We start from the raw sequence: 22,420 nt of genomic DNA, 5'->3' as shown, positions 1-22,420 counted from the left end.
GTAAATTATCAGGACATTTTTATTTGAAAGTGAACTAATCCTTTAAGCCTTTTATGGGAATTTAAAGTCGGCATGAAACGAAAGTTGCGATAGTATTTTCTTTCCTATTGTGACGTATATCCATGTCCGGGACTTAAGGGTACATGAATCAAAAAGTAAAAATAATGAAACATATGAAAATAGCTAAGAATGAGTCATAAACAGGGACAAGCTTTTGACATTGAGGAAAGATTCAGGCTCTATACAGTAATCGACTGCATGAATAACAGCTCCTGACCTCTTGACCCATTAGCTTGTATTTGTGGACGTCCTTCAATCTGCCCCCTGTGCGGATTGGCTGCATTCAGCCCGGGATAGTGAAGATGTCCATCTGTGTGGGTTCAGCGTATAGACACAATCTGTCAACCACTAGGCCAGCGCACAGCAAGACCAGTGCCACAATCTTCAGCGGAATAAGCCATGTAATGCCTTAAGTCTGATTACAAAAAGCTTTGTCATACAGTTTCAGTCTGCATTACTGCGGGAGTCATCATCATCTGTATGGAATGGAGGGGAATTCCATCCCGAGCCCATATGCAGTTCCCGAAAGCTCTCATTACTCTGTGCTGGCTGCTCTCAGAGATCACAGTCTTGAGTCTGTGAACCCAGTCTACAAGCCATTCCCATCAGCGGGACTTTGAAAACTTTCATTCTCTCCACCATAAAGGCTTTGGGATAAACACAGCCTACCCTGGGAATGGAGATGGAACGGCTCTTTAAACTTTGTTTATGCTCATCTCACTGAAGTAGACCATTTAATTGTGTCTAATCTCCCTTAATTACACTTATAGGCTGCCAAGGTTAGACATGCAGACAGAACTGCCAAAGGCCCTTATTGATTTCACTTTAAATTAGGGAAATTTCATGCAGTCAGGCCAGTCTGTGACTTAACAGAAATCAGCAGGTAAAGACACTTCAGAGATGTTATCCGTTCTTTGTGACTTCACCTCAAAGATGCCCCAACAATTTGCAGTTCTCAACAATACTGGCATTGTTTTAGAACCTTGTGAGCTGTTTTGATTTCTGGCTTTTTTGTAGGCAGTCCTAACGGAAATGTAATCTTGTAAGTGAGGGTTTTGGAACATTCTAGCTGTGCCTTGTTCAGATTGCATTCCTCATGTGAAGCGCACAGGAAACTTGATGCCCAATCCATTTAAAGTTTGATGTTGCTAAGCTAACAACAATTGGGAATTGGGAAAATAATACATTAAAATGTATTACATTTAAAAATAATGATATTTAAACATTTATAAAAATAAAAGATTTTCTGTAATTAATTATTTTTACATTTTATGCCAGCGTATATTTGCTTTTTGCTTCGTCTGCCAGTGTCTTTCGCAATACATTCTGGGATTGATTTGTGAAGGGTGCATGCAAAATAAGTTATCTTAGAAGGGAGGTTTTCGAGCAGAACCGTAGTGCCTCACCTTTTGCTAATTATTTCTCAGAAATCTAAATAACCTCAGCTAACCCCTGTATTATGCATGGACTTTTTTTTATACATTGTATAATAGTGAAACTTCAGAAATGCATTGATTAAAAAACCTAGTTTGAAAAATGTTCAGCTCCTGTTATAGATAATCTCTGTATTAATCTTTATAGTGTGTTAAGCTTTTTCATGTTATAAATGGCAAAAATAACGCTTTTTGCTGAATGTTAAATGTCAGTGTTAATGTCAATGTGGGATAGAAAAGAAAACAAACATCATTGTTCAATTTACTGTTCTGTTGATGGGAATCTCTTCCCTATTTAGTTATGATTAAAAAAGCCTTGTTTCACATCACTTCCCATAACATCAGTTTCACTTTAATATACACTGCTAGCTTTTTTGGATGGAAATGATTAATGTGCCTATGCATGAAATGAAACTGTATCATAGAGAGAGTCCAGCAGAGACACCTTATACATCCCTAAACAGCTACTTATTTATTATAATTATGTAAAAATATTAAATTAAAATACATTAATTGATGCTCAAAGAGTATTAATACATTTAATACTCTTTTTTTTTTTATATATATTTTAGTATTTAAAATGTAGTATTTTAATATGTTATTTTTGATAATATTTAATGTTTACATTTTTTTTATTATATTTAATGAATATATTTTAAATGGCAATGGCGTTTTGTGGGCCTGAAAACGCGAACTTTTAAAAAACGGGTTTCAAGGTATACGTTTTTGAAAACTATATTGTTATCGTCTGTGTAAACTACAAAAATGGTGACGTCATGCGCACGTATATTATATGTTCAGTCTATAGGCGTGTAGTGTTTCTGTACAAAGTGACATCGCCAACTACTGGCCTGGCTGCGTAATACGAAGGTTTTAGTTTTTTTCACGGATCCGTGTGAACGGGGATCGTTTTGACAACGTTGTCGCCTGTACGCAAAAAAGGTACATTTTAGTACATCGTTGTCGTGTATATGTACCCTTAGTGTTAATTTCCTGGTTGAGCTGACTAATCTCTCTGATGTTGACGCTTTTGATGAGAACGGATTGATGGGAATTGAGTGACTGGCATTGATCCATATCCTCGGCTCTTAGTAAACCAGCCGTCACTGGGGTGTAAGTGGGTGACCTGCTTCACATGTGCTTTCCGCTCTGTCCTGCAAAAATAACATCCTATTATTCATCTATTTATTGAACGGTAATACTTTCCCTGATTTATGCACATCTGCGAGTTACTTAAATATTAAAATCCACACACGCTCCCTTCGCATACTCCCAGCCTTACTTTATCAATACATATGTAAATGAGAGCTGAGATTAAAATGCAGATTTCAAAGCTGCTGATGTAAGAAGTCCATCCAGCTCTTCCTTTCAGTCAAACTTAAATGAGTTTGGGCTTATATGGCCGTTTTGTTGATGGTATACACAACCTCATCTTCAGTCTCCTTCTCAGTTACTGTGTGGATTGGCAACCCCTGGACCCTGTGAGAGGGTTTGACTTTCTTTTTGAATATGAGCTGAAAGGACTATTACATCGCAATTTCATGCCCCAGGGGTTATCTGATATCCTCTTCACTACATTTAGCTCAAAGTGTCTCAGTCTCCTCACCTACCCCTGATTCACTCAATGCCTCATTTCACTCTCTCTTTGCCAACCACCCTTTATTTTTCAACAGTCTACTGAATGACTTGTCTCAGTGCTTTTAGCACCGTCTCTCTTGTGTGTGTGTGTGTGTGTGTGTGACCAATAGTTGAGCACAGAGTCCGAAGTGTACTTTTTTTGTACCTGCTGTACCTGCTAATTTCATGGAAATCTGATTTCAAGGAAATCAGCAGGTAAAGGCACTTCAGAGATGTTATCTGTTCTTTGTGATTTCACCTTAAGGATGCCCCAATAATTTTCTGTTCTCAAAAATATTGGCTCTGATAAAGAAACTAGTGAGCTGTTTTGATATCTGCCTTTATTGTAGGCAGTCCTAATGGAAATGCAATCTTGTAGGTAAACGTTTTGGAACATTCATCATCATACTGTAGTAGATCATTCAAATTGCATTCCTCATGTGAAGTGCACAGGAAACTTGAGGCTCAATTGATGTTTACCGTGTTTCTAAGCTAACAACATGATGCTCTGATTGATAAGCCTAAAAATTCATTACACACAAATATTGGTTAAATAGTACTTTAAAAATGATTACATTTAAAAATAATGATATTAAAAATGTATAAAAAGAAAAATATTTGTTTACATCTCACATAATGTATCGGTATATTTGCCTTTGCCACTCACTAGAAAAATATGATTTAGAAAATAATACCACACCAACTGAGAAACTTTTCAGTCTTTAAATGTTTCTTACTCACCATGAAACAGCATTTAGCATTTTTAATAGTATTTACCATTATAAATAATACTTTTTTTTTTTTTTTACTCACTAGAAAAATTATATTTTAATATGAATATTATTTAGAGAATAATACCACACCAATTGAGGACATTTCCGGGTTTAAAATATTTCTTACTGACCATGAAACTGCGTTTTTCATTTAAAAAAAAATAATTGTATCATTATAAATTTATTATAATAAATGATATTGATGCTCAAAACTCCTGTATGGATTTTTTACTGCAAATGTATATTTTACTATTAATATTAGTTAGTTAGTTAGTTATTAATATTAGTTAAATTATTCCACACCAACTGAGAGAATTTACCAGCCTTAAATTAAAGGTGAACTAAGTAACTTTTTTTACCTTAACTGAACAGCTTCGGAGTCATTGGAATGGTTATATTACTTATTTCGGGTTGAATGGTGGTCGTTTCGCACCCCCCTGGTGCCCGTGAGCGGAAAATACGCACTTGCAACTTTGGAACGTCAGGAAGTCTCGCGTGATATCAGGTCTCGCGATGTAAACAATTGCTTTACGGCCAAAAGAAATCTGCTAAAATGCCGTCATTATTGCGCTCCCTCACGCTGTTCGAACCCGAATGAAGAAGACGTTTTAAAGAATGTCCCATCTGCTTTGATGTCGTTGATCTACTAGCCTCTGGTGTCTGAGAATAGCCAACGAGTTTTTACAAGTGTTGTCAAATATCTATTCCGAAGCTGTGGGGGGAGCTCTAGAGAGAAACCTGCGAGCAAAAAGCGAGAATACAGCGAAGAAATCCCGAAGTTACTGAATGCAGCTTTAATAACAGCTTTGAAAGTGCATTATATTCAATTAAAAAATATCTTTTATTTCCCATGACATTGGATTATTTAGCAGTTTCCTCCTTGTGACAAACAGTATGGTCATTATATCACTCTCAGCATCACGTGAATGGTGAACCACATCTCGGTGAAACTGCACCTGTTACAAAAGCATTGCGAGAGACTTTGTGCTTTTGTTCAGTTTTGGGGGATTTATGCAAGGAATACTTCACATATGTGTCATCACTTGGAGCTCAGGAGCAAAAAAACAAGCCATCATACTGTAGATTATCTTGCTTATAGATAATCTTGCTTGAAATATATACTTTCAGCGGTCATTGTGATGATAAAAACTCGTTTAGTGCATTTTTAGCACTTTAAATTGCATTTCTAGTCATCATAGGAGGTCTCAGTTGTTTGAAATCTTTGATTACGGGTTGTCACATTATATGCAAATTTTGCTCAGCACTGTATGAAACCTGAAAAACAAAGGATGAAGTATTTTATTTTGAACTGTGACTCATCTGAATGTAATTATTTTCATTAAACCCCTCACAGCATTGAAATAACACCGCAGACACAGTGAACGTTCTTCTTTCAATCACTGCAAAAATCTCAATAGCTGCAGTCAAGTATTTGAGCAGTATTTACCAACCTCACAGCACACAAAGAAAACACTGGCCGTTTTTCATCCAGGTTCTTTAATGAGTAATCTTCACTGTGTTGACTGAGCAAAGTCCATAAGCGACTTAAAAAGCGAAAAAGCAGAGCCATTTAGCAGGGCAAGCGAATGAAAGTGAAAGGTACAGGACGCCCTTAGTTCATTATCCAGCTTATAAAGGGCTTGCACTTAAATAGTAGACCTCAGGTGAACGCACAAGACCCAGCCAAGAGCAGCAGCACCCTTACACCCACTTTCTCACCCTGAACCTCTCTATGAGGTATTTTAAGCAGGATTTTCTTAGTACTTTGCGTACAGCTCTTTGTATAGTATGTCCTTTGTACCTGCTTTACTGGAAAGTGCATAGTCATTATTAGTCCAGGGCGGTCGTGACCACAATTTCCTTATTTCAGTCATGTATTTCCTCCTCTATTACCCTGGAGGGTAAGATTGTTCACTTCATGAAAGTTGTATACGCTTATAACTTTACAAACCCCAATTTAAAATATATATTATAAGAGATGATAAAAATTTAGTTTGTCAATTTATTTAGTACTGCCCAGAGCAAGGTGCATAACAGATATTGAAGTATATTTAACAAGACAAAATAATTACTGAAATGTAGGCTGTTGAACCGGGCAATTTGTGTACATTTTAAAATGGCTGTGTAAATATATATATATAATGTAAATATCTACAATGTTAAAAAGCTTAATAAGTGCTAAATAAAAAAAAAAAAAAGCACTTTTATGACCCTTTTTATTTCTATTAAATTATATATTTTTTATTTATTTCATTTTATTATTTATATTTAGCTTTATCAGTGCTAAATAAAACTCAAAATGCATTTTTAACCACCCTTATTATTATATTAATTTATTATATTGCAATTTTTATTACCCTTCTTTAATTTATTTGATTTTATTTGATTAGCTTCATCAGTGCCAAATAAAAACAAAATGCAATTTTTTATCACCCTTCTTATTTTTATGTTATTTTATTGTAGCTTTATCAGTGCTATAAAAAAAAAAAAATGATGTCATCATTTCACTCAAAGTGCTAGTGATCAAAATTGCAGTTTTTATTTTATCAGTGCTAAATAAATAAATGCATTTTTTTATTACTGTTTTTTTATTTTAAATATAATACATAATCTTAATGACAGTGAAATGAATTCCTAATGTAAGAAACCTGTTTTTCCGGCACGGTCTCTTCAGCTTCAGCAGAATTATTTCTCTTACACTTTCGATTCTGCAGTGTGTACTCCCTGACGTGGCGCCCCATGACCCCAACCTCTCTACGGTCTGTCTTTGACTTTTGTTTTTCCCTGTCTATCTCTCTGGTGCTTTGTTGTAAGCGAGCCCTTATAATCAGTGTTTCTGGCTAAATTAGAATAATTGCTGTGGGTGAGCGTCTGAGGTTCTTGACCTTTTCTTTCGGGAGCGTGCAGTCTTATAACCACATTACAGCCAATGAAGTGAATCCACTGAGGGATGAGAAAGGAAGGCAGGGTGCACATTTACCAAGCATAGAGACAAATGACAGTTTGGAGGGGGAGGGACTGTGTGTTAGGAGGATGGGGGTGGGGATTTGAAACCCGGACAGCCAAAGAGCACGCTCGGCTCCGCCCCCTCATAAATAATGCACAAAGCTTCGGGTTGTCCCTGCTGATTGGAGTCAGCTGGAGGAAGTGGCTGGTTGCTGGGTTTACCGGCTGAGAGAACAAGTCTTGGCTAGTATTGTCTCATTCGCTCTGTGAGTGTGTGTGTGCGCATTTGCCTCTGTCTGTTCCAAAGAAGGAACTTGGATGTAGGACAGTTGGATCTTCATTGCATCTTGTTCCGCACCACTTCCGTGTTTATCAGCTTCACCTCTCCAACAGGATTTACACAGGGGACATGTAACCTCTCCAGCAAGGCTTTGTCTGTCTGTCTGTGTGTGTGTGAGAGTGTGTGAGTGAGTGAAAAGGAGGGGACCACCTCCTCCTAAAGGATTCACCAATGCATTCCTGTTGGAAAATGAAGATTCAGGTACAAATGCTGCAATGTTTTGGTGTTGTCTTTCCTCTGTTTGTCAGCCTCCTGCGGCCGAGGCTGTGTTTGTGTGTGTGTGTGTCATTGTGCTCATGTGAAAGGGGAGCTGTGCGATTGCTGTCTCCATGGTTGCTATTGAGAGGCCTGTTGTTGTGTTATGGAGATTAGGCAGCTTCTGTTCACTAGTCCCAGTTTCAGCATCAGCTGTGAGCAGAATGCTGCTTTTCTTAAATAAGCAATGCCGACATTTATTGTGCATTTTTGTGCTTTCTGTTCCCTGGTTGTGATTCCCTTTCCGCTCTCTACTTCTCGCTGTAAATGTGTGCTCAGGTGAAGGCTTTTATATTTGCTAGCAAGACAGCACTACTGTTGAATTTGTTTTGTTTTTTTAATATCATGTTATACTGACCAAGCAGATGGGCTGAGCTTGTGTTTAGCCACACATATAGAGCACTTCCTTTATTTTCATAGGATATAGGAACTGTAATTGCATGGTTTTTTTTGGGTGTTGCAGACATGCAAACAAACTCAGTAATCAATCATAAAGTGGCAGAGTAAGATTCATTCGTTTCTGATGCAGATTAGTGTATGCTTTTGGCACTTATGAACTTACTAACCAGGCATATATTATATTGAACCTTAAGTGGTGACTGAACGCTGCGCCTAAATTTTTTTTGATCATACAAAAATATCCTTCATTTTAAGCATTGACATTTATCAATATTACTATGAGACTAAAAGGCCCAAATAAAATTATTAACATGACACAGGCTGAATGTGCCTTTTTTTTTGGTTCATGTAGGGATGCACCAATATTTATATTCTTGCAGAGACTGATAATCTGATAATTGATTTCATGTTATGGCTGATAACTGATAAATTACTGATATTAAAATCCTGAATGGCTTTGTATAGCTTTCTTCTGTCATGCACAAAAGAAGATATTTTAATGAATGTTGATAGCTATGGTTTCAGTTCCCATTGACCTCCATTGTATGGACAAAAAAATACAATGGAAGTCAATGGGAACTGAAACGATTAATAGTTAAATATTGACAGTATGAGTTAATGTATATTCATTTATATCTCAAATATCTTCCGATAACTAATATGGTACTGAGTTATCTTGCATTCCTAGTTTTAATGCATTTGGTAGCCAATAACTCATCAATCAAAACACACTGTTTGCGTCCTAAAGCTTAGGCACCACACCAGGCAATGGCTTCGCAGGCAGCAATTGTGCGCACAGGTATCTCACAAAACTTAATTTTTTTACCTTAACTGTTACAGAAAGGAACGCACAGGATTGTGGGATAGCAAAATCAGTGAGGGCCATATTTATGCTGCCTTCATATATTGATCAGATGAAGGTATCTCATGAAACAGGAAGTGATGCTAACATTGGATTTGAACTATGTTTTACAACCTGTCATACTACCTGTACATTATGGCATTTGCCTAATTTGGCTTCTACCAAGTGAAGATGAATTTGCATCAGAATTTTGTAGAGTTTGATTGGACATCAACACTAGACAAGTTTTCTCCTTTCTTTTAAAGGTCGATAAGCCTATTTTGTCATATTTATGCTCTATTATATGATTAGTTGTATTTTATGATTTCCATTTAGCATTGCTGTCCACGACCGGAACTTCAGAACAGACCTGCGACCCATTTGCAACCAACTGCTTTATGCGTGTTTGCAATGACGGACACATTAGTTCGGTGATTGTACTTTCTCTCATAGCCATTATGTGTCATTAAATCTCAATGATGGTCTGTTAAATGAGGCCTGTTAATATACTGGCTAAGTTCATCATTACACTCAGTACTCTCTGACTTCGATTTTTGAGTTGTTCTGACTGAAACATCCCAGCAATAGAGACACACGTGTCTGTGACAGTGCACGAGCAAATCGCATCATTGACAGACGCACAAAATCGTAGGCTTTGTGTGAAATCCACTCGTTGGAGGGGGCAGACTGAGATTAGCGGTCACATGCCCCCCCCGCCCCGCTAAAAATCCCGTGGGATAGAGGAAGTCATGAGCGAACACAGGAAGTGTGCCTGTGTCAACAACAAAAAATTATCCGGCCATCTTTGTTCCAGACCAGAGAGACGGACACAGGCAGATAGACATTCTCATTAGGGATGACTCAGTGATTTAAGGGAGATGTGACTGAAAAGCCTGAGGGTTCTGCTGTACACTACAGATTATCCCTATTACGGCCATGCTGTTTCTCTTCTACCACTTTGCCATCTGATTCACAGGAGAGCCCTACGTAGTGCTCAGTTCTCCCTACACACTGAGAAGATGGATCTGTAGAAGGGATCTGTAGAAGGGATGACCTGCAACATCATCAAATTTCAACATCAAGACAGTACTTGAGTTGTGCAGGGGCTCAAAAGGCGAATTTGATAACATTAGCGCTCTCTCTCTCTCCTCTCTTTTACTTCTATATATGACTTCTGAAGGCTAGGGATGGAGCCTATCCCAGTATTTATATGTTTATGTGTATGTGTGTGTATATATATGTTATTATACATTTAAATTGATGTAATTTGTCATACTCCTGAGTTTAGTATTACATTTCTGGTAAATTTTAATCTGTAGTTTACTATAATCTGTAGAGGGGAATATTATCAGTGAATAATGGCTTAAATTTAGCTCACACAAAGATGTTGTATGACTTGGAATATAGCGCACAACTTAAATGGTCTGTCTATGTACACTTTACTTTTCAAAAGTTTCGGTAAAATGTTTAAATGTTTTTGAGAGGTCTCATGTTCACCAAGGCTGCATTTATTTGATCTAAAATTCAGTAAAAACAGTACTATTGTGAAATATTAATACAATTTAAAATAGCTATTTTCTATTTTAATATAATGTAAAATTTAATTTATTCCTGTGATGTCAAAGCTGAATTGTTAGCATCCAGTCTCCAGTGTCACATGATCCTTCAGAAATCATTCTAATATGTTGATTTGCTGCTCATGAAACATTTATTATTATTATCAATGTTAAAAACAGTCATGTTGCTTAGGAATTTTTGCAAACTATTATTTTCAGGATTCTTTTATGAATAGTAAGTTCAAAAGAACAGCCTTTTTTTTTTATATAAAATGTAAGTATATGTTGTTATTGTCAAATGATTAATTGAATGCATCCTTGCTAAATATAAATACTAATGTCTTAAAAATCTTGTAGTGTACATCAATATGTGTAAAATATAAATCATTATACTATGCAGTAAATAATGACTTACATTTTGCTCATTCAAAGCTATTTTGTCACTTGGATTGATATAGCTCAATTTATATGATCTATTTTTGTTGTTTTTTGTCATTTTTGGAGCTTGACAGATGTGTTAACTGAACTTGCAAAAAAGCTCTTTGTGATCAATAGGTATACATTACAGGTTTAGAACACATGCGGGTGAGTGAATAATGACAGCATTTTATTTTTTGAGTGAATATCCCTTTAAGTTGAGCTGAGGCACAGCAAATGCACAACGATGTCATTTATGCACTCAAACCTCATTATCATAAATATTTGCATATTAACTTCCTTATATGTCTGATTATGTTTGCTGCATTTCCAGTGTCATCGTGTTGTAGATAATTATGTACTATATCATCATGTGGTTTGAGAGACTGAAGCAGATTGTTTATCTATGAATGACCTCACATTTGCATTTAGACATGAGGGAACCGTCCAGCGGGACACTGGGGAACACAGAGGTCCTAGTGTCAGAAAACTAATTAGTCTTGACTAGCCTGAGTTAATTAGGAGTGGATTTTATTCCAACATCAGAAAATAATAAATAATCTGAGTGTTTTTTTTTTTTTCAAAGGAATGTAGTTTCTCTTTGAGATTCGAACAATAACAGGACTGCAGTTGTGTGCTGTTATATTTGGACGTTGTATTATAGTTGGATTTTCAATATTCTTCCATTCTCTTACCTTCACTTTCATTTCACTTGCTCATTCTTTCGGAGGTTTAATGTTCAGAATTCCTAGTTCTTGTATACTAATGTATACAAGAAATATAACGTTTGGTCCGGACCAAAAAAAACAATTAGTCCTAGTCCGCTTAGCGTTCAAATTGGCATTTTTAACACCCAACCCAAAGATACCAAACCTAAAAGCATGGGGCTAAATTCACAACCTTAGCTTTTATGACTGCCTATTTTGAGACAGAGCTTACCGAACATCCAAAACAACGCTGTGTGCTGGGATAAATGCTCTCGTTGTATATGCATTGCCAACATATGATGGTATTTTGACCAGCTGAGAACTTGTGAAGAGCTTATAAAATGTGTAAAGGAGTCAAAACAGTGGCACGAATCCCTCCATGACACACACAAACGAAGATCTTCTGCGAGGAGACAAGGTTCTGAGACCTGTACCGAACTATGATTGGCAACATCACGACTATGACGAGAAAAAACATTCTATCCTTTTTAGGGTCTCATCTTCCTGTTTTTGGTTCGAAACATCCGTGTTGCGTTCAGATTTCATTCGAACCGCACCAGAGTTTGTTTGGAAGACCCAACTTTTCCCATAGAACCAAACATGCCTACTAGTGTGAACACACCCTAAAGCAAACTTTGTGACACTACATGCATACATGCATGCATGCATGCATACATGCATACATCCATGCATACATGCATCCATGCATGCATACATGCATCCATGCATCCATGCATACATGCATACATGCATACATACATTTATTTTTCTTCTAGAATGATAATTTTTATTAAGCTCATATATTTAAGTTTAGTAATTTCACTTAAATGGCAATGAAGATTACAGATGGCACTTAGAGGCTTTTGCATCTGAACTCTATATATGTGTATGTGTGTGTGTGTGTATGTATGTGTGTGTGTGTGTGTGTGTGTGTGTGTGTGTGTGTGTGTGTGTGTGTTTTTAACTGCAACAAGTATTATCTCTTTTAGTTGAACATTTACTGTCTTCCATGTCATTCTCGCTGCTAAATATAATTACCAGTTATAAATACCACTGGTTAATCCAGATGTATTTAACAAATCCACATTTACAGCTTAATGCTTTAAGTGTACTTCTTCATTCCTCACTCTGGTGTAAATGTAGTTTGTGGTTGAGTATGGTTAAGTGAAACAGATGTGTGGATGTTATGTTCAACCCTGTTCCCCATTTTAGTTGCTGAGAAATTACCATTTCCTGTGATTCAGTAGAGAGAGTGCTCCGGTGTTCGGCCTTCAGTCAGCTGAGCTGATTCTAACTGTTCTTTTCGGATCATGTGATCTCGGGTTCATGGGCCTCAGAGGGTTGCCGTTTGTTTGACAGGTCAGATGGGTAAACTGCTGCTCTCAGCTGAAAAGTGACCCATAATTGTTGTCATTGCCCAGTATATGAATCCTTCTCTGCCTGTGTGCTGATTATTTGATATGGAAATTTGAGCTACCATTGTGTAAATTATGAGCTCAAACAGGAAAATGCTTCTAAGCGCACTTCCTGTAAGATAGGGTTACATTCCCAGTGTCCCTCGGCATGAAAATCATTCAAAGCTATTTCGATCTTTCCTGCAATCACATTATCCTTTATAATAGATTTTAATGTTATTTAGGTTGGAAATTAATCCTATTTATGCTGACATGTGTCATTTTTGAAGTCATAGATAATAGAAAGCAGACTGTACTGTGTAATGTGTGTGTGTGTGTGTGTGTGTGTGTGTGTGTGATTTCAAAGCTTTTGATATGAAGCTTTATATGTTTGAATGGGGTGCAGTGCGCTGAATTGCAAATCTAATCACTTGTTGAAGTTAAATACTGCATGAAATTCAATGCAGAAGTGTATGATCCCAGCATGCTTTGCTTGCGCGTGACATGACAGGATTTGAAAGTTTCTTGTTAAGGCTGGTTTGACTCTCACTACTGCTATTTGTGAAATCGCTCTGATCGGCATGATAAACAAACAAACTGTGTTTCAGTTTCAATGTGCACTGCATAATCTGAACTAAAACTAGATAAAAACTAGAAAACAAGACAAACTTTGATGTCTTGACCAGAAAGTTTGAAGTTTTAAAAGCTTGAAGTTTGAAGGTTTTCAGTTTGAAGAAGTTTAATTGCTTAAAGTTTGAAGGCAATAGTATATCAGGAAAAAACAGATTGTTGCTAGAATGTTTCTACCATGAATTAGCACATTGCTAAAATGTTTTTAGCATGAATTAGCACATTACTAGAATGGTTACTAGCATGATTTAACACATTGTTGAATTAACGCATTGCTAGCATGTTCTAACGTGGCTAACATGTTTCTGCCATGCATAAGCACATTGTTAGCATGAATTAGCACATTGCTAGTATGTTTTAGCATGTTTCTAGCATGAATTTGGCCATATCTAATTATTATACGGCATCTATGGTGGTTGCGGCCCTGCTGTGATATAGGCCGAAGGCTATTTAAGCCTATATGTCCTATTTCAACTTCCTGTTTCAGTGGGATTTACGTCAACACGGGACAGAAAATTGTATTAAACTATTTCATGGTCTTTAATGCTGTTTTGCGCTCTGTCCCTCTGGACTTATTGTTGGCATCATAATCAGAACATCTATTTTTCCTGTATCTGTTTACTGTGCATGGCTTAATTTTGTTGTGGTGGAGGATGTTGCTGCCTTGCAGGAAGCAATAATATGAAATATGACGTGCGAGTCGCTTGATTATTGTCTCCTGAAAGGAAATATCTATAACTAAATGTGAAAGCCGAAATTTCATCAGCCCGATATTCAGGCTGCATTTCACCCTTACTTCAGATCGTGATGTTTGTTTTGTTGATTTAATTCCGCTGCTTACTTCTCACTGTCTTCATTTGATCTCTCTCTCTCTCTCTCTCTCTCTCTCTCTCTCTCTCTCTCTCTCTCTCTCTCTCTCTCTCTCTCTCTCTCTCTCTCTCTCTCTCTCTCTCTCTCTCTCTCTCTCTCTCTCTCTCTCTCTCTCTCTCTCTCTCTCTCTCTCTCTCTCTCTCTCTCTCTCTCTCTCTCTCTCTCCACAGACAGTAATAACTGACTAAGTAATAAATACTTAATAATAAGTAAGGAAAAATTGACACCTTAGGTGGTAATGTGGCCACGACGCAAAACAGAGTGTGCATTATTTTCTAATAATTCAACGGACCGGAGTCATTTGTTCTAATGCTACGGTTACCACATCTTAAGACATTGTTCAGAAGTTGTATTTCAAGACATTTGTCAGGTTTTTGTCCTTAAAATGCTCTTGTGTGCAGGAATTATTTTATATGGATCTCATCCCATTCCTCTGTTGCTAATTTCAAAACGTCATTTTAGAGCTAGTAACAGAGGCTTGAGCCAATGATAGCAGATTAATGCAATCATTAATGCAGTTATTAGAGAGAGAGAGAGAGATAGAGAGAGATAGAGGTTAAGCATAGTCTGTCTCACAACTGTGTTCGGCAGCAGTGTATCTACTAATAGATAAACTGTAAGTTTATCTGCTCCAAGAACAGCCTCACTAGTGACAAATGTCATGTAACTTTTAAAGGGTAAATAAACCCCTGGTCAGAATCTGACTCCACCCACTGGCAAAAAAGTTACTTGAATCAATGAACAACACTAATAAAGCCCCATTCTTACAGATCATTAACTAAAAAAAGTTGGTTTAGGGTTTAGTTACCCTTTAAGTTGCTAAACTATTTTACTGATAAAATCACCAGAGCAACACGTTTCTGTCCGAGCGTGTGTCTGTACCCTATGTGTGTGCGTTTGAGTGGGAGAAAGAGAGTAGCCTCTTAGAAAGAGATGTGCTTTCCTTTGTCATTTTTATCCTATTGTTTGCTATATTTATTTGCTTGGTCAGTGTCATTGTGGGTTTTGGTTCTTTTGTTGTTAGTCTGTAAGGACCTTTGAAATAATTGAAATCATTTGGCGAAGTGATATGGAACTGTAATCCAGTCAAAACCTGCCTGGAATTACTTTAGCCGTGGGTTTCCCTGAAAATAATTGCGCTCCTTAGAACGTTTCAGATTTCAGAACCAATCAGATTCAAGCATTCAAGAGACCCGTAGTATAAGAACCAATAATCTCAGCACAGATGATTTGGTAAATGCATAGCAGTTTTGCTCTTAAAGGGTTAGTTCACCCAAAAATGAAAATTATGTCGTTCCAAGCCCGTAAGACCTCCGTTCATCTTCGGAACACAGTTTAAGATATTTTAGATTTAGTCCGAGAGGTTTCTGTCCCTCCATTGAAAATGTATGTACGGTATACTGTCCATGTCCAGAAAGGTAATATAGACATCATCAAAGTAGTCCATGTGACATCAGTGGGTTAGTTATAATTTTTTGAAGCATCGAAAATACATTTTGGTCCAAAAATAACAAAAACTACGACTTTATTCAGCATTGTTTTCTCTTCCGGGTCTGCGTTCAATCCGCGCTGCTGACGTAAAACGCTGCTGACATGCACACTTACGCACCATTTAAAAAAATATAGCAATACCAAAATACAAACAATGTAGAATAGCTTGAATGCAGCGTGTGTCTCCCTCAGACTGTAAATGAAGCTCGGGCGCACTAGATAACACGTCAGCAGCGTCTTACGTCAGCAGTGTCTTACGTCAGCAGCATCACTGCTGAGTCGTGAACGCAGATTGACAACAGACCCGGAAGAGAATACAATGCTGAATAAAGTCGTAATTTTTGTTATTTTTGGACCAAAATGTATTTTCGATGCTTCAAAAAATTATAACTAACCCACTGATGTCACATGGACTACTTTGATGATGTCTATATTACCTTTCTGGACATGGACAGTATACCGTACATACATTTTCAATGGAGGGACAGAAACCTCTCGGACTAAATCTAAAATATCTTAAACTGTGTTCCGAAGATGAACGGAGGTCTTACGGGCTTGGAACGACATGAGGGTGAGTCATTAATGACATAATTTTCATTTTTGGGTGAACTAACCCTTTAAGGAACGAGTTACCTTTTAATGCAGTAATTATTAGTTAATTAATTATTAATAATATCATATTATTAATAATAATATTAGTAATAATTAACAGCCATGTCCCTGTCCCTGTCACATCAGTTACACGTTACATTTTCAGAATACTTTACAGTAAGATGGGAAAATTATACTATGCAATGTCTTGGAAATTGACCAGGGTTGAGTTTGTTATATATCATTCATTGCACTTGCAGTTTCTCAAATTATTACACTTTGTTGTACCCAAATGATACCCGAGATCATACATTTATTTTAGAAGAGATCTATTGTTACTTTTCAAAGGGTCCACTATCCTAGCAACCCCTCTGAACACCCTAACAACATCATTATAATGCTCTGGCAACCAGCTAGAAGCAATGTGGTGCCAAGTTTTGCATAGGCAAGAGCCACTCACATTTTCTTCAAACAATGCAATCTTTTTTTTTTTACTATGATGCTATCCTGTCAGTCAGAGTCAGTCTTTCTCCTTTTGCACCAGATGGCTTAATATTCGAAGATTTAATTAACTGGTCTAAATTTAGTTTATTATATGTTGTATTATCTTTTATACTTCCACAACCCAACTGTTTGATTTTGAAAAGTGTACAATAATTTACATTAGGCATGTATAGTTGTCACTTTCAGGGAATTTTTTTTTTTTTCCTTAAGCCTTACTTAATTTGTGACGCTGGTACAGATGCTGTTTATTTATGCTCCTTAATCTCCATAGCTGAACCATGATCACATCCTTTTACCGTAATGCTTTGAGGAACCATGCGTTTCTTATTTTGGTTATGAGAAACCAGTTCTGGGAATGTCCTATGAATTTGATTGTGCAATTAAGGCCATTCAAACATTAACTGGCAGGAAGTTCCGAGTAGAGAGATGAAAACAGAAAGACCGTGATGGTGGTGATGTTGTAGCAGTGCTGTGTCTCATTTGCGGTCTGTTCCCCCTGACTGCCGTTGAGCTGTCTGCTGAGGCAATGAGACATGGATATGGGGAATCTTCGAGATGGAGCCAGCCAGCTGAGGAAGTGTTAGATGGCCATCTGTCACAGGTCTCCACTCACTCAGTGCTGATAACAACCTCTGCTCACCCAGTAGGATAATTCAATTTTCTCCATGAGCCAGTCATGGCCGTCACTCTCTCCTCGGAGACGGCCCAGATACCAGAAACTCTCAACAAAGCTTTACCAAAGTGTGATTGTGTAAATCATGATGTCACATTGCTGAGGTATTGATGTGCATTCCACAACTGAGACTTTAAAGAATGTTTTTTACCTGGCATGACACAATAAAACGACAAGCGATAAAAGCTAGTCTTCTAGAGTTTCTGTTGACATACAGTATTCTTGCTTTTTACTTATATGGCCTTATTCAGAGTAGCCCCGTCCTGCTTTTCATAACTGCAAGGAACCATGACAAGGGCGTGTGTGTGTGTGTGTGGGTAGTTTTAATTTTGGGGTTGGGGTTTTCACTCTTAATCGTATGCCTAACATTGCTCTGTTTGTTTCTTGTCTCTCTCTCACATTCAATTGCGAATTACGTTACACAAATAGCATAAATGATATACAGTAGACTGTTTTCATTTTAAAATTTAGAAATTTGGCAAAACTGAAATAGTTCACATCATTGAATATTATTTGCAATTCTCTGGTAAATATTAAATGTTTAACAACTTACATTTTACCCTGCTCTCTTTTACTGTTAAAACTGATGCATCGCATTGGAATTTGCTTGTCTTCTGTAAACAGTAAAGCCCGCCTCCTTTGATTTGATTGGTCATCTCACCATTTTGACATTGAGAGCTATTAGACTGCTGAAGCAAGTAATCCTAAAAAAATACTTCTAAAACTTTTTGTCCTGCTTACAACGAACATAGTGGTGTTTAAAGAAGTGCAGCAGAGCAGCATCAAGAATATCAAATATTGAGGGGAACATTTGGTCTTATTTGAATATTGGGGGGAAACTTGTTCCTTTCAAGTAAAGGGGATGATTCACGGGGCAACTTTTTGAGCAATGTTGCTGGGCAATGTTGCCGTCAACAGGCAAGTGAGACACAAGGCCCACGACTGATCTAAATTATCCAGATAGAAATTTGTTGCCCATTCTCAATGGGAAAGTGCCCAAGCAACATCGCTCAAAAAGTTGCCCTGTGTATCATCACCTTTAGTCACGCGTAGCCAGACCTTCAGACTGATGACAGAAGGTCAGGACTCCATAGCAGCTTTCATTAGCCAAGGACCGCAAGAGTGACATGTAAAGCAACCTATCATAGTTCATTTTGCTCAGCATCATGTTTAGAGGTGTGAAAACGTAAAGTCGTTAAAGTAAGTTATTACGTACTCCTACATTAACAGACCGGTATGCAATTCATTCAAGAATGTAGTGCAAGTTAACTGACAATGGTGCTGTGAGCTTCACATACTTTTGAAAATCCAACGTTTAGCTGATCCTGATAACTTCTCATTGTCACAGTTGTACATGCGACGGCTTTCTTGTTCCATAAGGGGTTTGACGTCATGACTGCTTTGTTTCCAGGCGGACCGTAAAAGAGTGCAACACACACTTCTCCCGGAATTCCTGGAGAAATCAACCAATCAGATGACGACTTCGTTGATGATGTCTGAGGCTGAGACTACCCTAAAGTTGATGTCTATGGTAGTTACTGCATAACTGTGGTTGAAAAAACTTCTGATTGGCTGTGTTTATGTAGCTCCACAAAGCATATTTATGTGTGATGTAGACAGCGATTACATGTTGCTTGAAGCTTCTGGGGTGCGTTTCCCATACAATGACATAACTCGCTGCTGAACTGCCATATTATGATGCATAGTTGAAGAAATCAACTTGGCTTGTCATGACCGTTTCCCGAAACCTTACTGTCACAAATTTGATGTTCAACCACGTTGGTTAATGATGGCACGCATATGGTGGAGTAAAAACTTATTTTAATGAATCCGTTTGAGATGTTATTAATGCTAGATTTTTTGCTATAAATTACAGACATGGCATCTGAGGACTAATTCTAATTTTTCTCAGTTATTTTGCTTTATTTCCAAATTCAATCATAGGCTTGTTCTTAGAGCACGTACGCACATGCTTACTCTTCAAAAACAGCACTTTAAATCTCTTGACAAACTAAAAGACGTAAATGGCATTTGTATACAGTGTATTAAAAATAAAAGATATAGATTGCACTGAATGTCAGCTTGCTTATGTCTCAAGATATGGATTTATTAAGTCCACTTGTCATGCAAACAAGAAACTATGCTTCTAACCACAGGTCGAGAGCTGTCGTTCCAACCACACAACTGTGCGATGCTGTTTGCGAATGTTCATTGGAACTATGGTTTCGGGAAACACAGACTCGTTGTATCATGCTGATAACGACGGGACTTGCGACCATAGATGGCTAACGATGCTTTCGGGAAACGCACCCCTGGTTAGGACACAATGAGTCAGGTAAATTTCCCAAACAACTAAATTCAGGACTGTTATTAGCAGTGTAACCTCAGACAGTAAACGTCCGCAGACAGTTCAAGGACCATTTGATGCAAACTGCAAGAGTAACCTGAAATCACCCTTTCCAGTAGATCTGAGGTTTTCAAACTTTTTGATGGCGAGGCCATCAATGGCAATATGATGATATCCTTTTGAGGACTCCCTTACCTAAAATATAAAGCCACAATCAATCATTTATTATCCTAAATTAATTTAATATAATTCATTGTACTTAAACCAAAATAAATAAAATTAGTATGCCTATCTTTCAAATAAAAAAAATACAATATTTGTTAGTCATCTCAAAAAATTAAGTTGCACTCGCATACGAGTCACAAAATGGAAGAAAAGATCTGTTGCTACTTCGCAACTTTTATTTAAAGACAAGCATTTTAAACCTCTGTCTTGTTTTTGTAGCCTTTTTGTGTGTTTCCTATTCTGTTTCAATGAAGTGAGTAGAGCTACTAGAACTCTGGATTAGCTCAAGTTTCCAAGGCTCTTGCCGTTTGAGTTTAAAAAGCATGTTTAAGACTTTAGTTTGAGACATTTATTAGAAAATAAACAAGATGTCATTGACCACACCTGTTTTGTTTAAAGCTAGACTAAAATGCATTGTGCTGTTTTAGCTGTAAGCAACTTGCACTGACATATCATAAACTATGTCAGTGCCATTGTTTTGTCTCAAGATGCAAACCAGTATTGCTTTTTTTCTACGGCACATTTATAAAATCTACTTAAACGTCCTAATTGAACTAAGGCCTAATCCTGGCTTAATATAAGCCCCATCTGTGAAACCAGGCCCACATGTTGGTCAGATAGTCTCTTCCAGTCTAAGTGGGTGGTTGTGAAGCGACCTATGAGAAGCGTTTTCCCCAATATGACAGATAGAGTATTGCAGTAAACACTGGCACATTTATATCCATGGTTATATCTAGCAGTTCCTCAGGTTTCTATGGATCATATGCCACAAGAGTGAGACTAAATGGGACAGGATGCCTAACTAAACCTAATTCAATGTAGTCTGAGACTAAGAAGACACCTCACACGTTGATAGGAGCAGACAGAAGCCACAGAGACTGCTGCCATGTTCACTGTACCCTGCACTCTTCTTTAAAAGCTTGACAGTGTTATCAGAGGCTTATGTTAACATGCGCTCACTGAGATGGTGGAGGGGTGCATTATTTGAACACAGAGTGATTTGTATGTACCTCAAACTTCACTATGCTGTTTTCTCCTCTAATCGTCCCTGTCAAATTACATTCAAGCACCAGGCATGCATTTGTCATCTCATTATATTATCCGTGCACTCATGGCAACCTTGGAGTCTGGCTCATTATTCTGGATCTGCCCACACACCTGATGAAGCTTGTGCAGATCCATAACAATGTATTAGCTCTTGATTTCTGCTGTTGCTGTTTACACAGCCACACACCTGAAGTGCTTGTAAGCATCCAGCCACATATTCTGCATTTTAGGACTATTTTCTTGTTAGTTTATAGTTGTTTAAAAAAAAAAAAAAAATTTAAATCATGTGCTGCCATGTCCCGTTGTGCATGGGGAAACGCCTAAAGCAAATCAGTGCAAATCGATTAACCCAAACAGAACGGACAGTGCAGAGCGTGATGTGAGCACCTCGAGCATGTGTATTCTTGTGTGGCTCAATGGATTGTGCCGCCCGGAACAATCTGAACACCGCTGTGCGAACCAGTTTGCTGTGCTGTGTGACCCATTTCAATTCGGCACGATCTCTGTTATGAAAGCCTTTGGGAACCTCAAATTACTTTACTTATTGAAACCACATCAAGCGTGTTGAGGAAAACGGTTAAATTTACACTACTAATCTTAGGTTTGGGACCAGTATGATTTTTTTTTTTTTTTTTTTTTTTAAACTAGGATACATTTAAATGAATCAAAAGTAACTGAAAAGCACAATTTAAAAGCATTTAAATTATTTCATTATAACGTTTTATAATGTTTCAAAAGATTTCCATCTCAAATGCTGTTCTTTTAAACTATCCATTAATCAAAGAAAAATTATGGTTTCCACAAATAAATTATGCAGCTACTGTTTTCAACATTGATGATAAGAAATGTTATAGCACATCAGCATATTATAGTGATTTCTGAAGGATCATGTAAAATTCAGCTTTGTCGTCAGGGTCAGGGATAAATTACATTTCTTTTAAAATTATTACTATTTTTACTGTATTTTTGATCAAATAACTGCAGCCTTGATGAGCATAAGAAACTTCTTTTTAAAAATGTAATGGAATAGTGTATGTAGTTCTATTTAGAAGCTATATTGTACATTTAATTTCTGAATGAGGTAGGCTATTTTTTTTTTAAACAAACACCATGATTTGTTTTAGAATTCTCTCTTACCATGTTTATATGGTCTCATGAAACATCCTGTCAAATATGGGTTTCTTTGAGACCATTAATATTGGCAATTGCACTTGGGGTATTTATATTAGTAATCAGTACTATTATTGGTTGTAGTACACATGCATGAGAAGTGTTTCTGGTAGTCAGAGCAGCTGGAAATGACG

The 22,420-nt window shown here is 37.2% G+C and overlaps 1 protein-coding gene across 9 annotated transcripts in view; it reads left to right on the top strand.

Moving 5' to 3' along the window:
- marchf8 (membrane-associated ring finger (C3HC4) 8) overlaps positions 1–22,420 on the top strand; it is a 99,554-nt gene that overhangs the window by 49,318 nt on the left and 27,816 nt on the right. For 3 of the 9 annotated variants that reach the window (XM_084392374.1, XM_084392370.1, XM_084392375.1), the window contains exon 3: positions 18,909–19,028. The exons of 3 other annotated variants lie outside the window; for them this stretch is intronic. In XM_084392374.1, the coding sequence (XP_084248500.1) occupies positions 18,909–19,028 (120 nt within the window). Of the gene's footprint in view, positions 1–7,009; positions 7,371–18,908; positions 19,029–22,420 lie in introns of those variants that run through there. 3 more of the 9 variants (XM_084392371.1, XM_084392378.1, XM_084392373.1) reach the window with 3 other exon arrangements.

The sequence above is a fragment of the Rutilus rutilus genome, assembly GCF_951802725.1.
Source record: "Rutilus rutilus genome assembly, chromosome: 20".
NCBI lineage: Eukaryota > Metazoa > Chordata > Actinopteri > Cypriniformes > Leuciscidae > Rutilus > Rutilus rutilus.
Note: the sequence above shows the minus strand (reverse complement) of the source record. Positions and strands in the feature narration are given on the sequence as shown.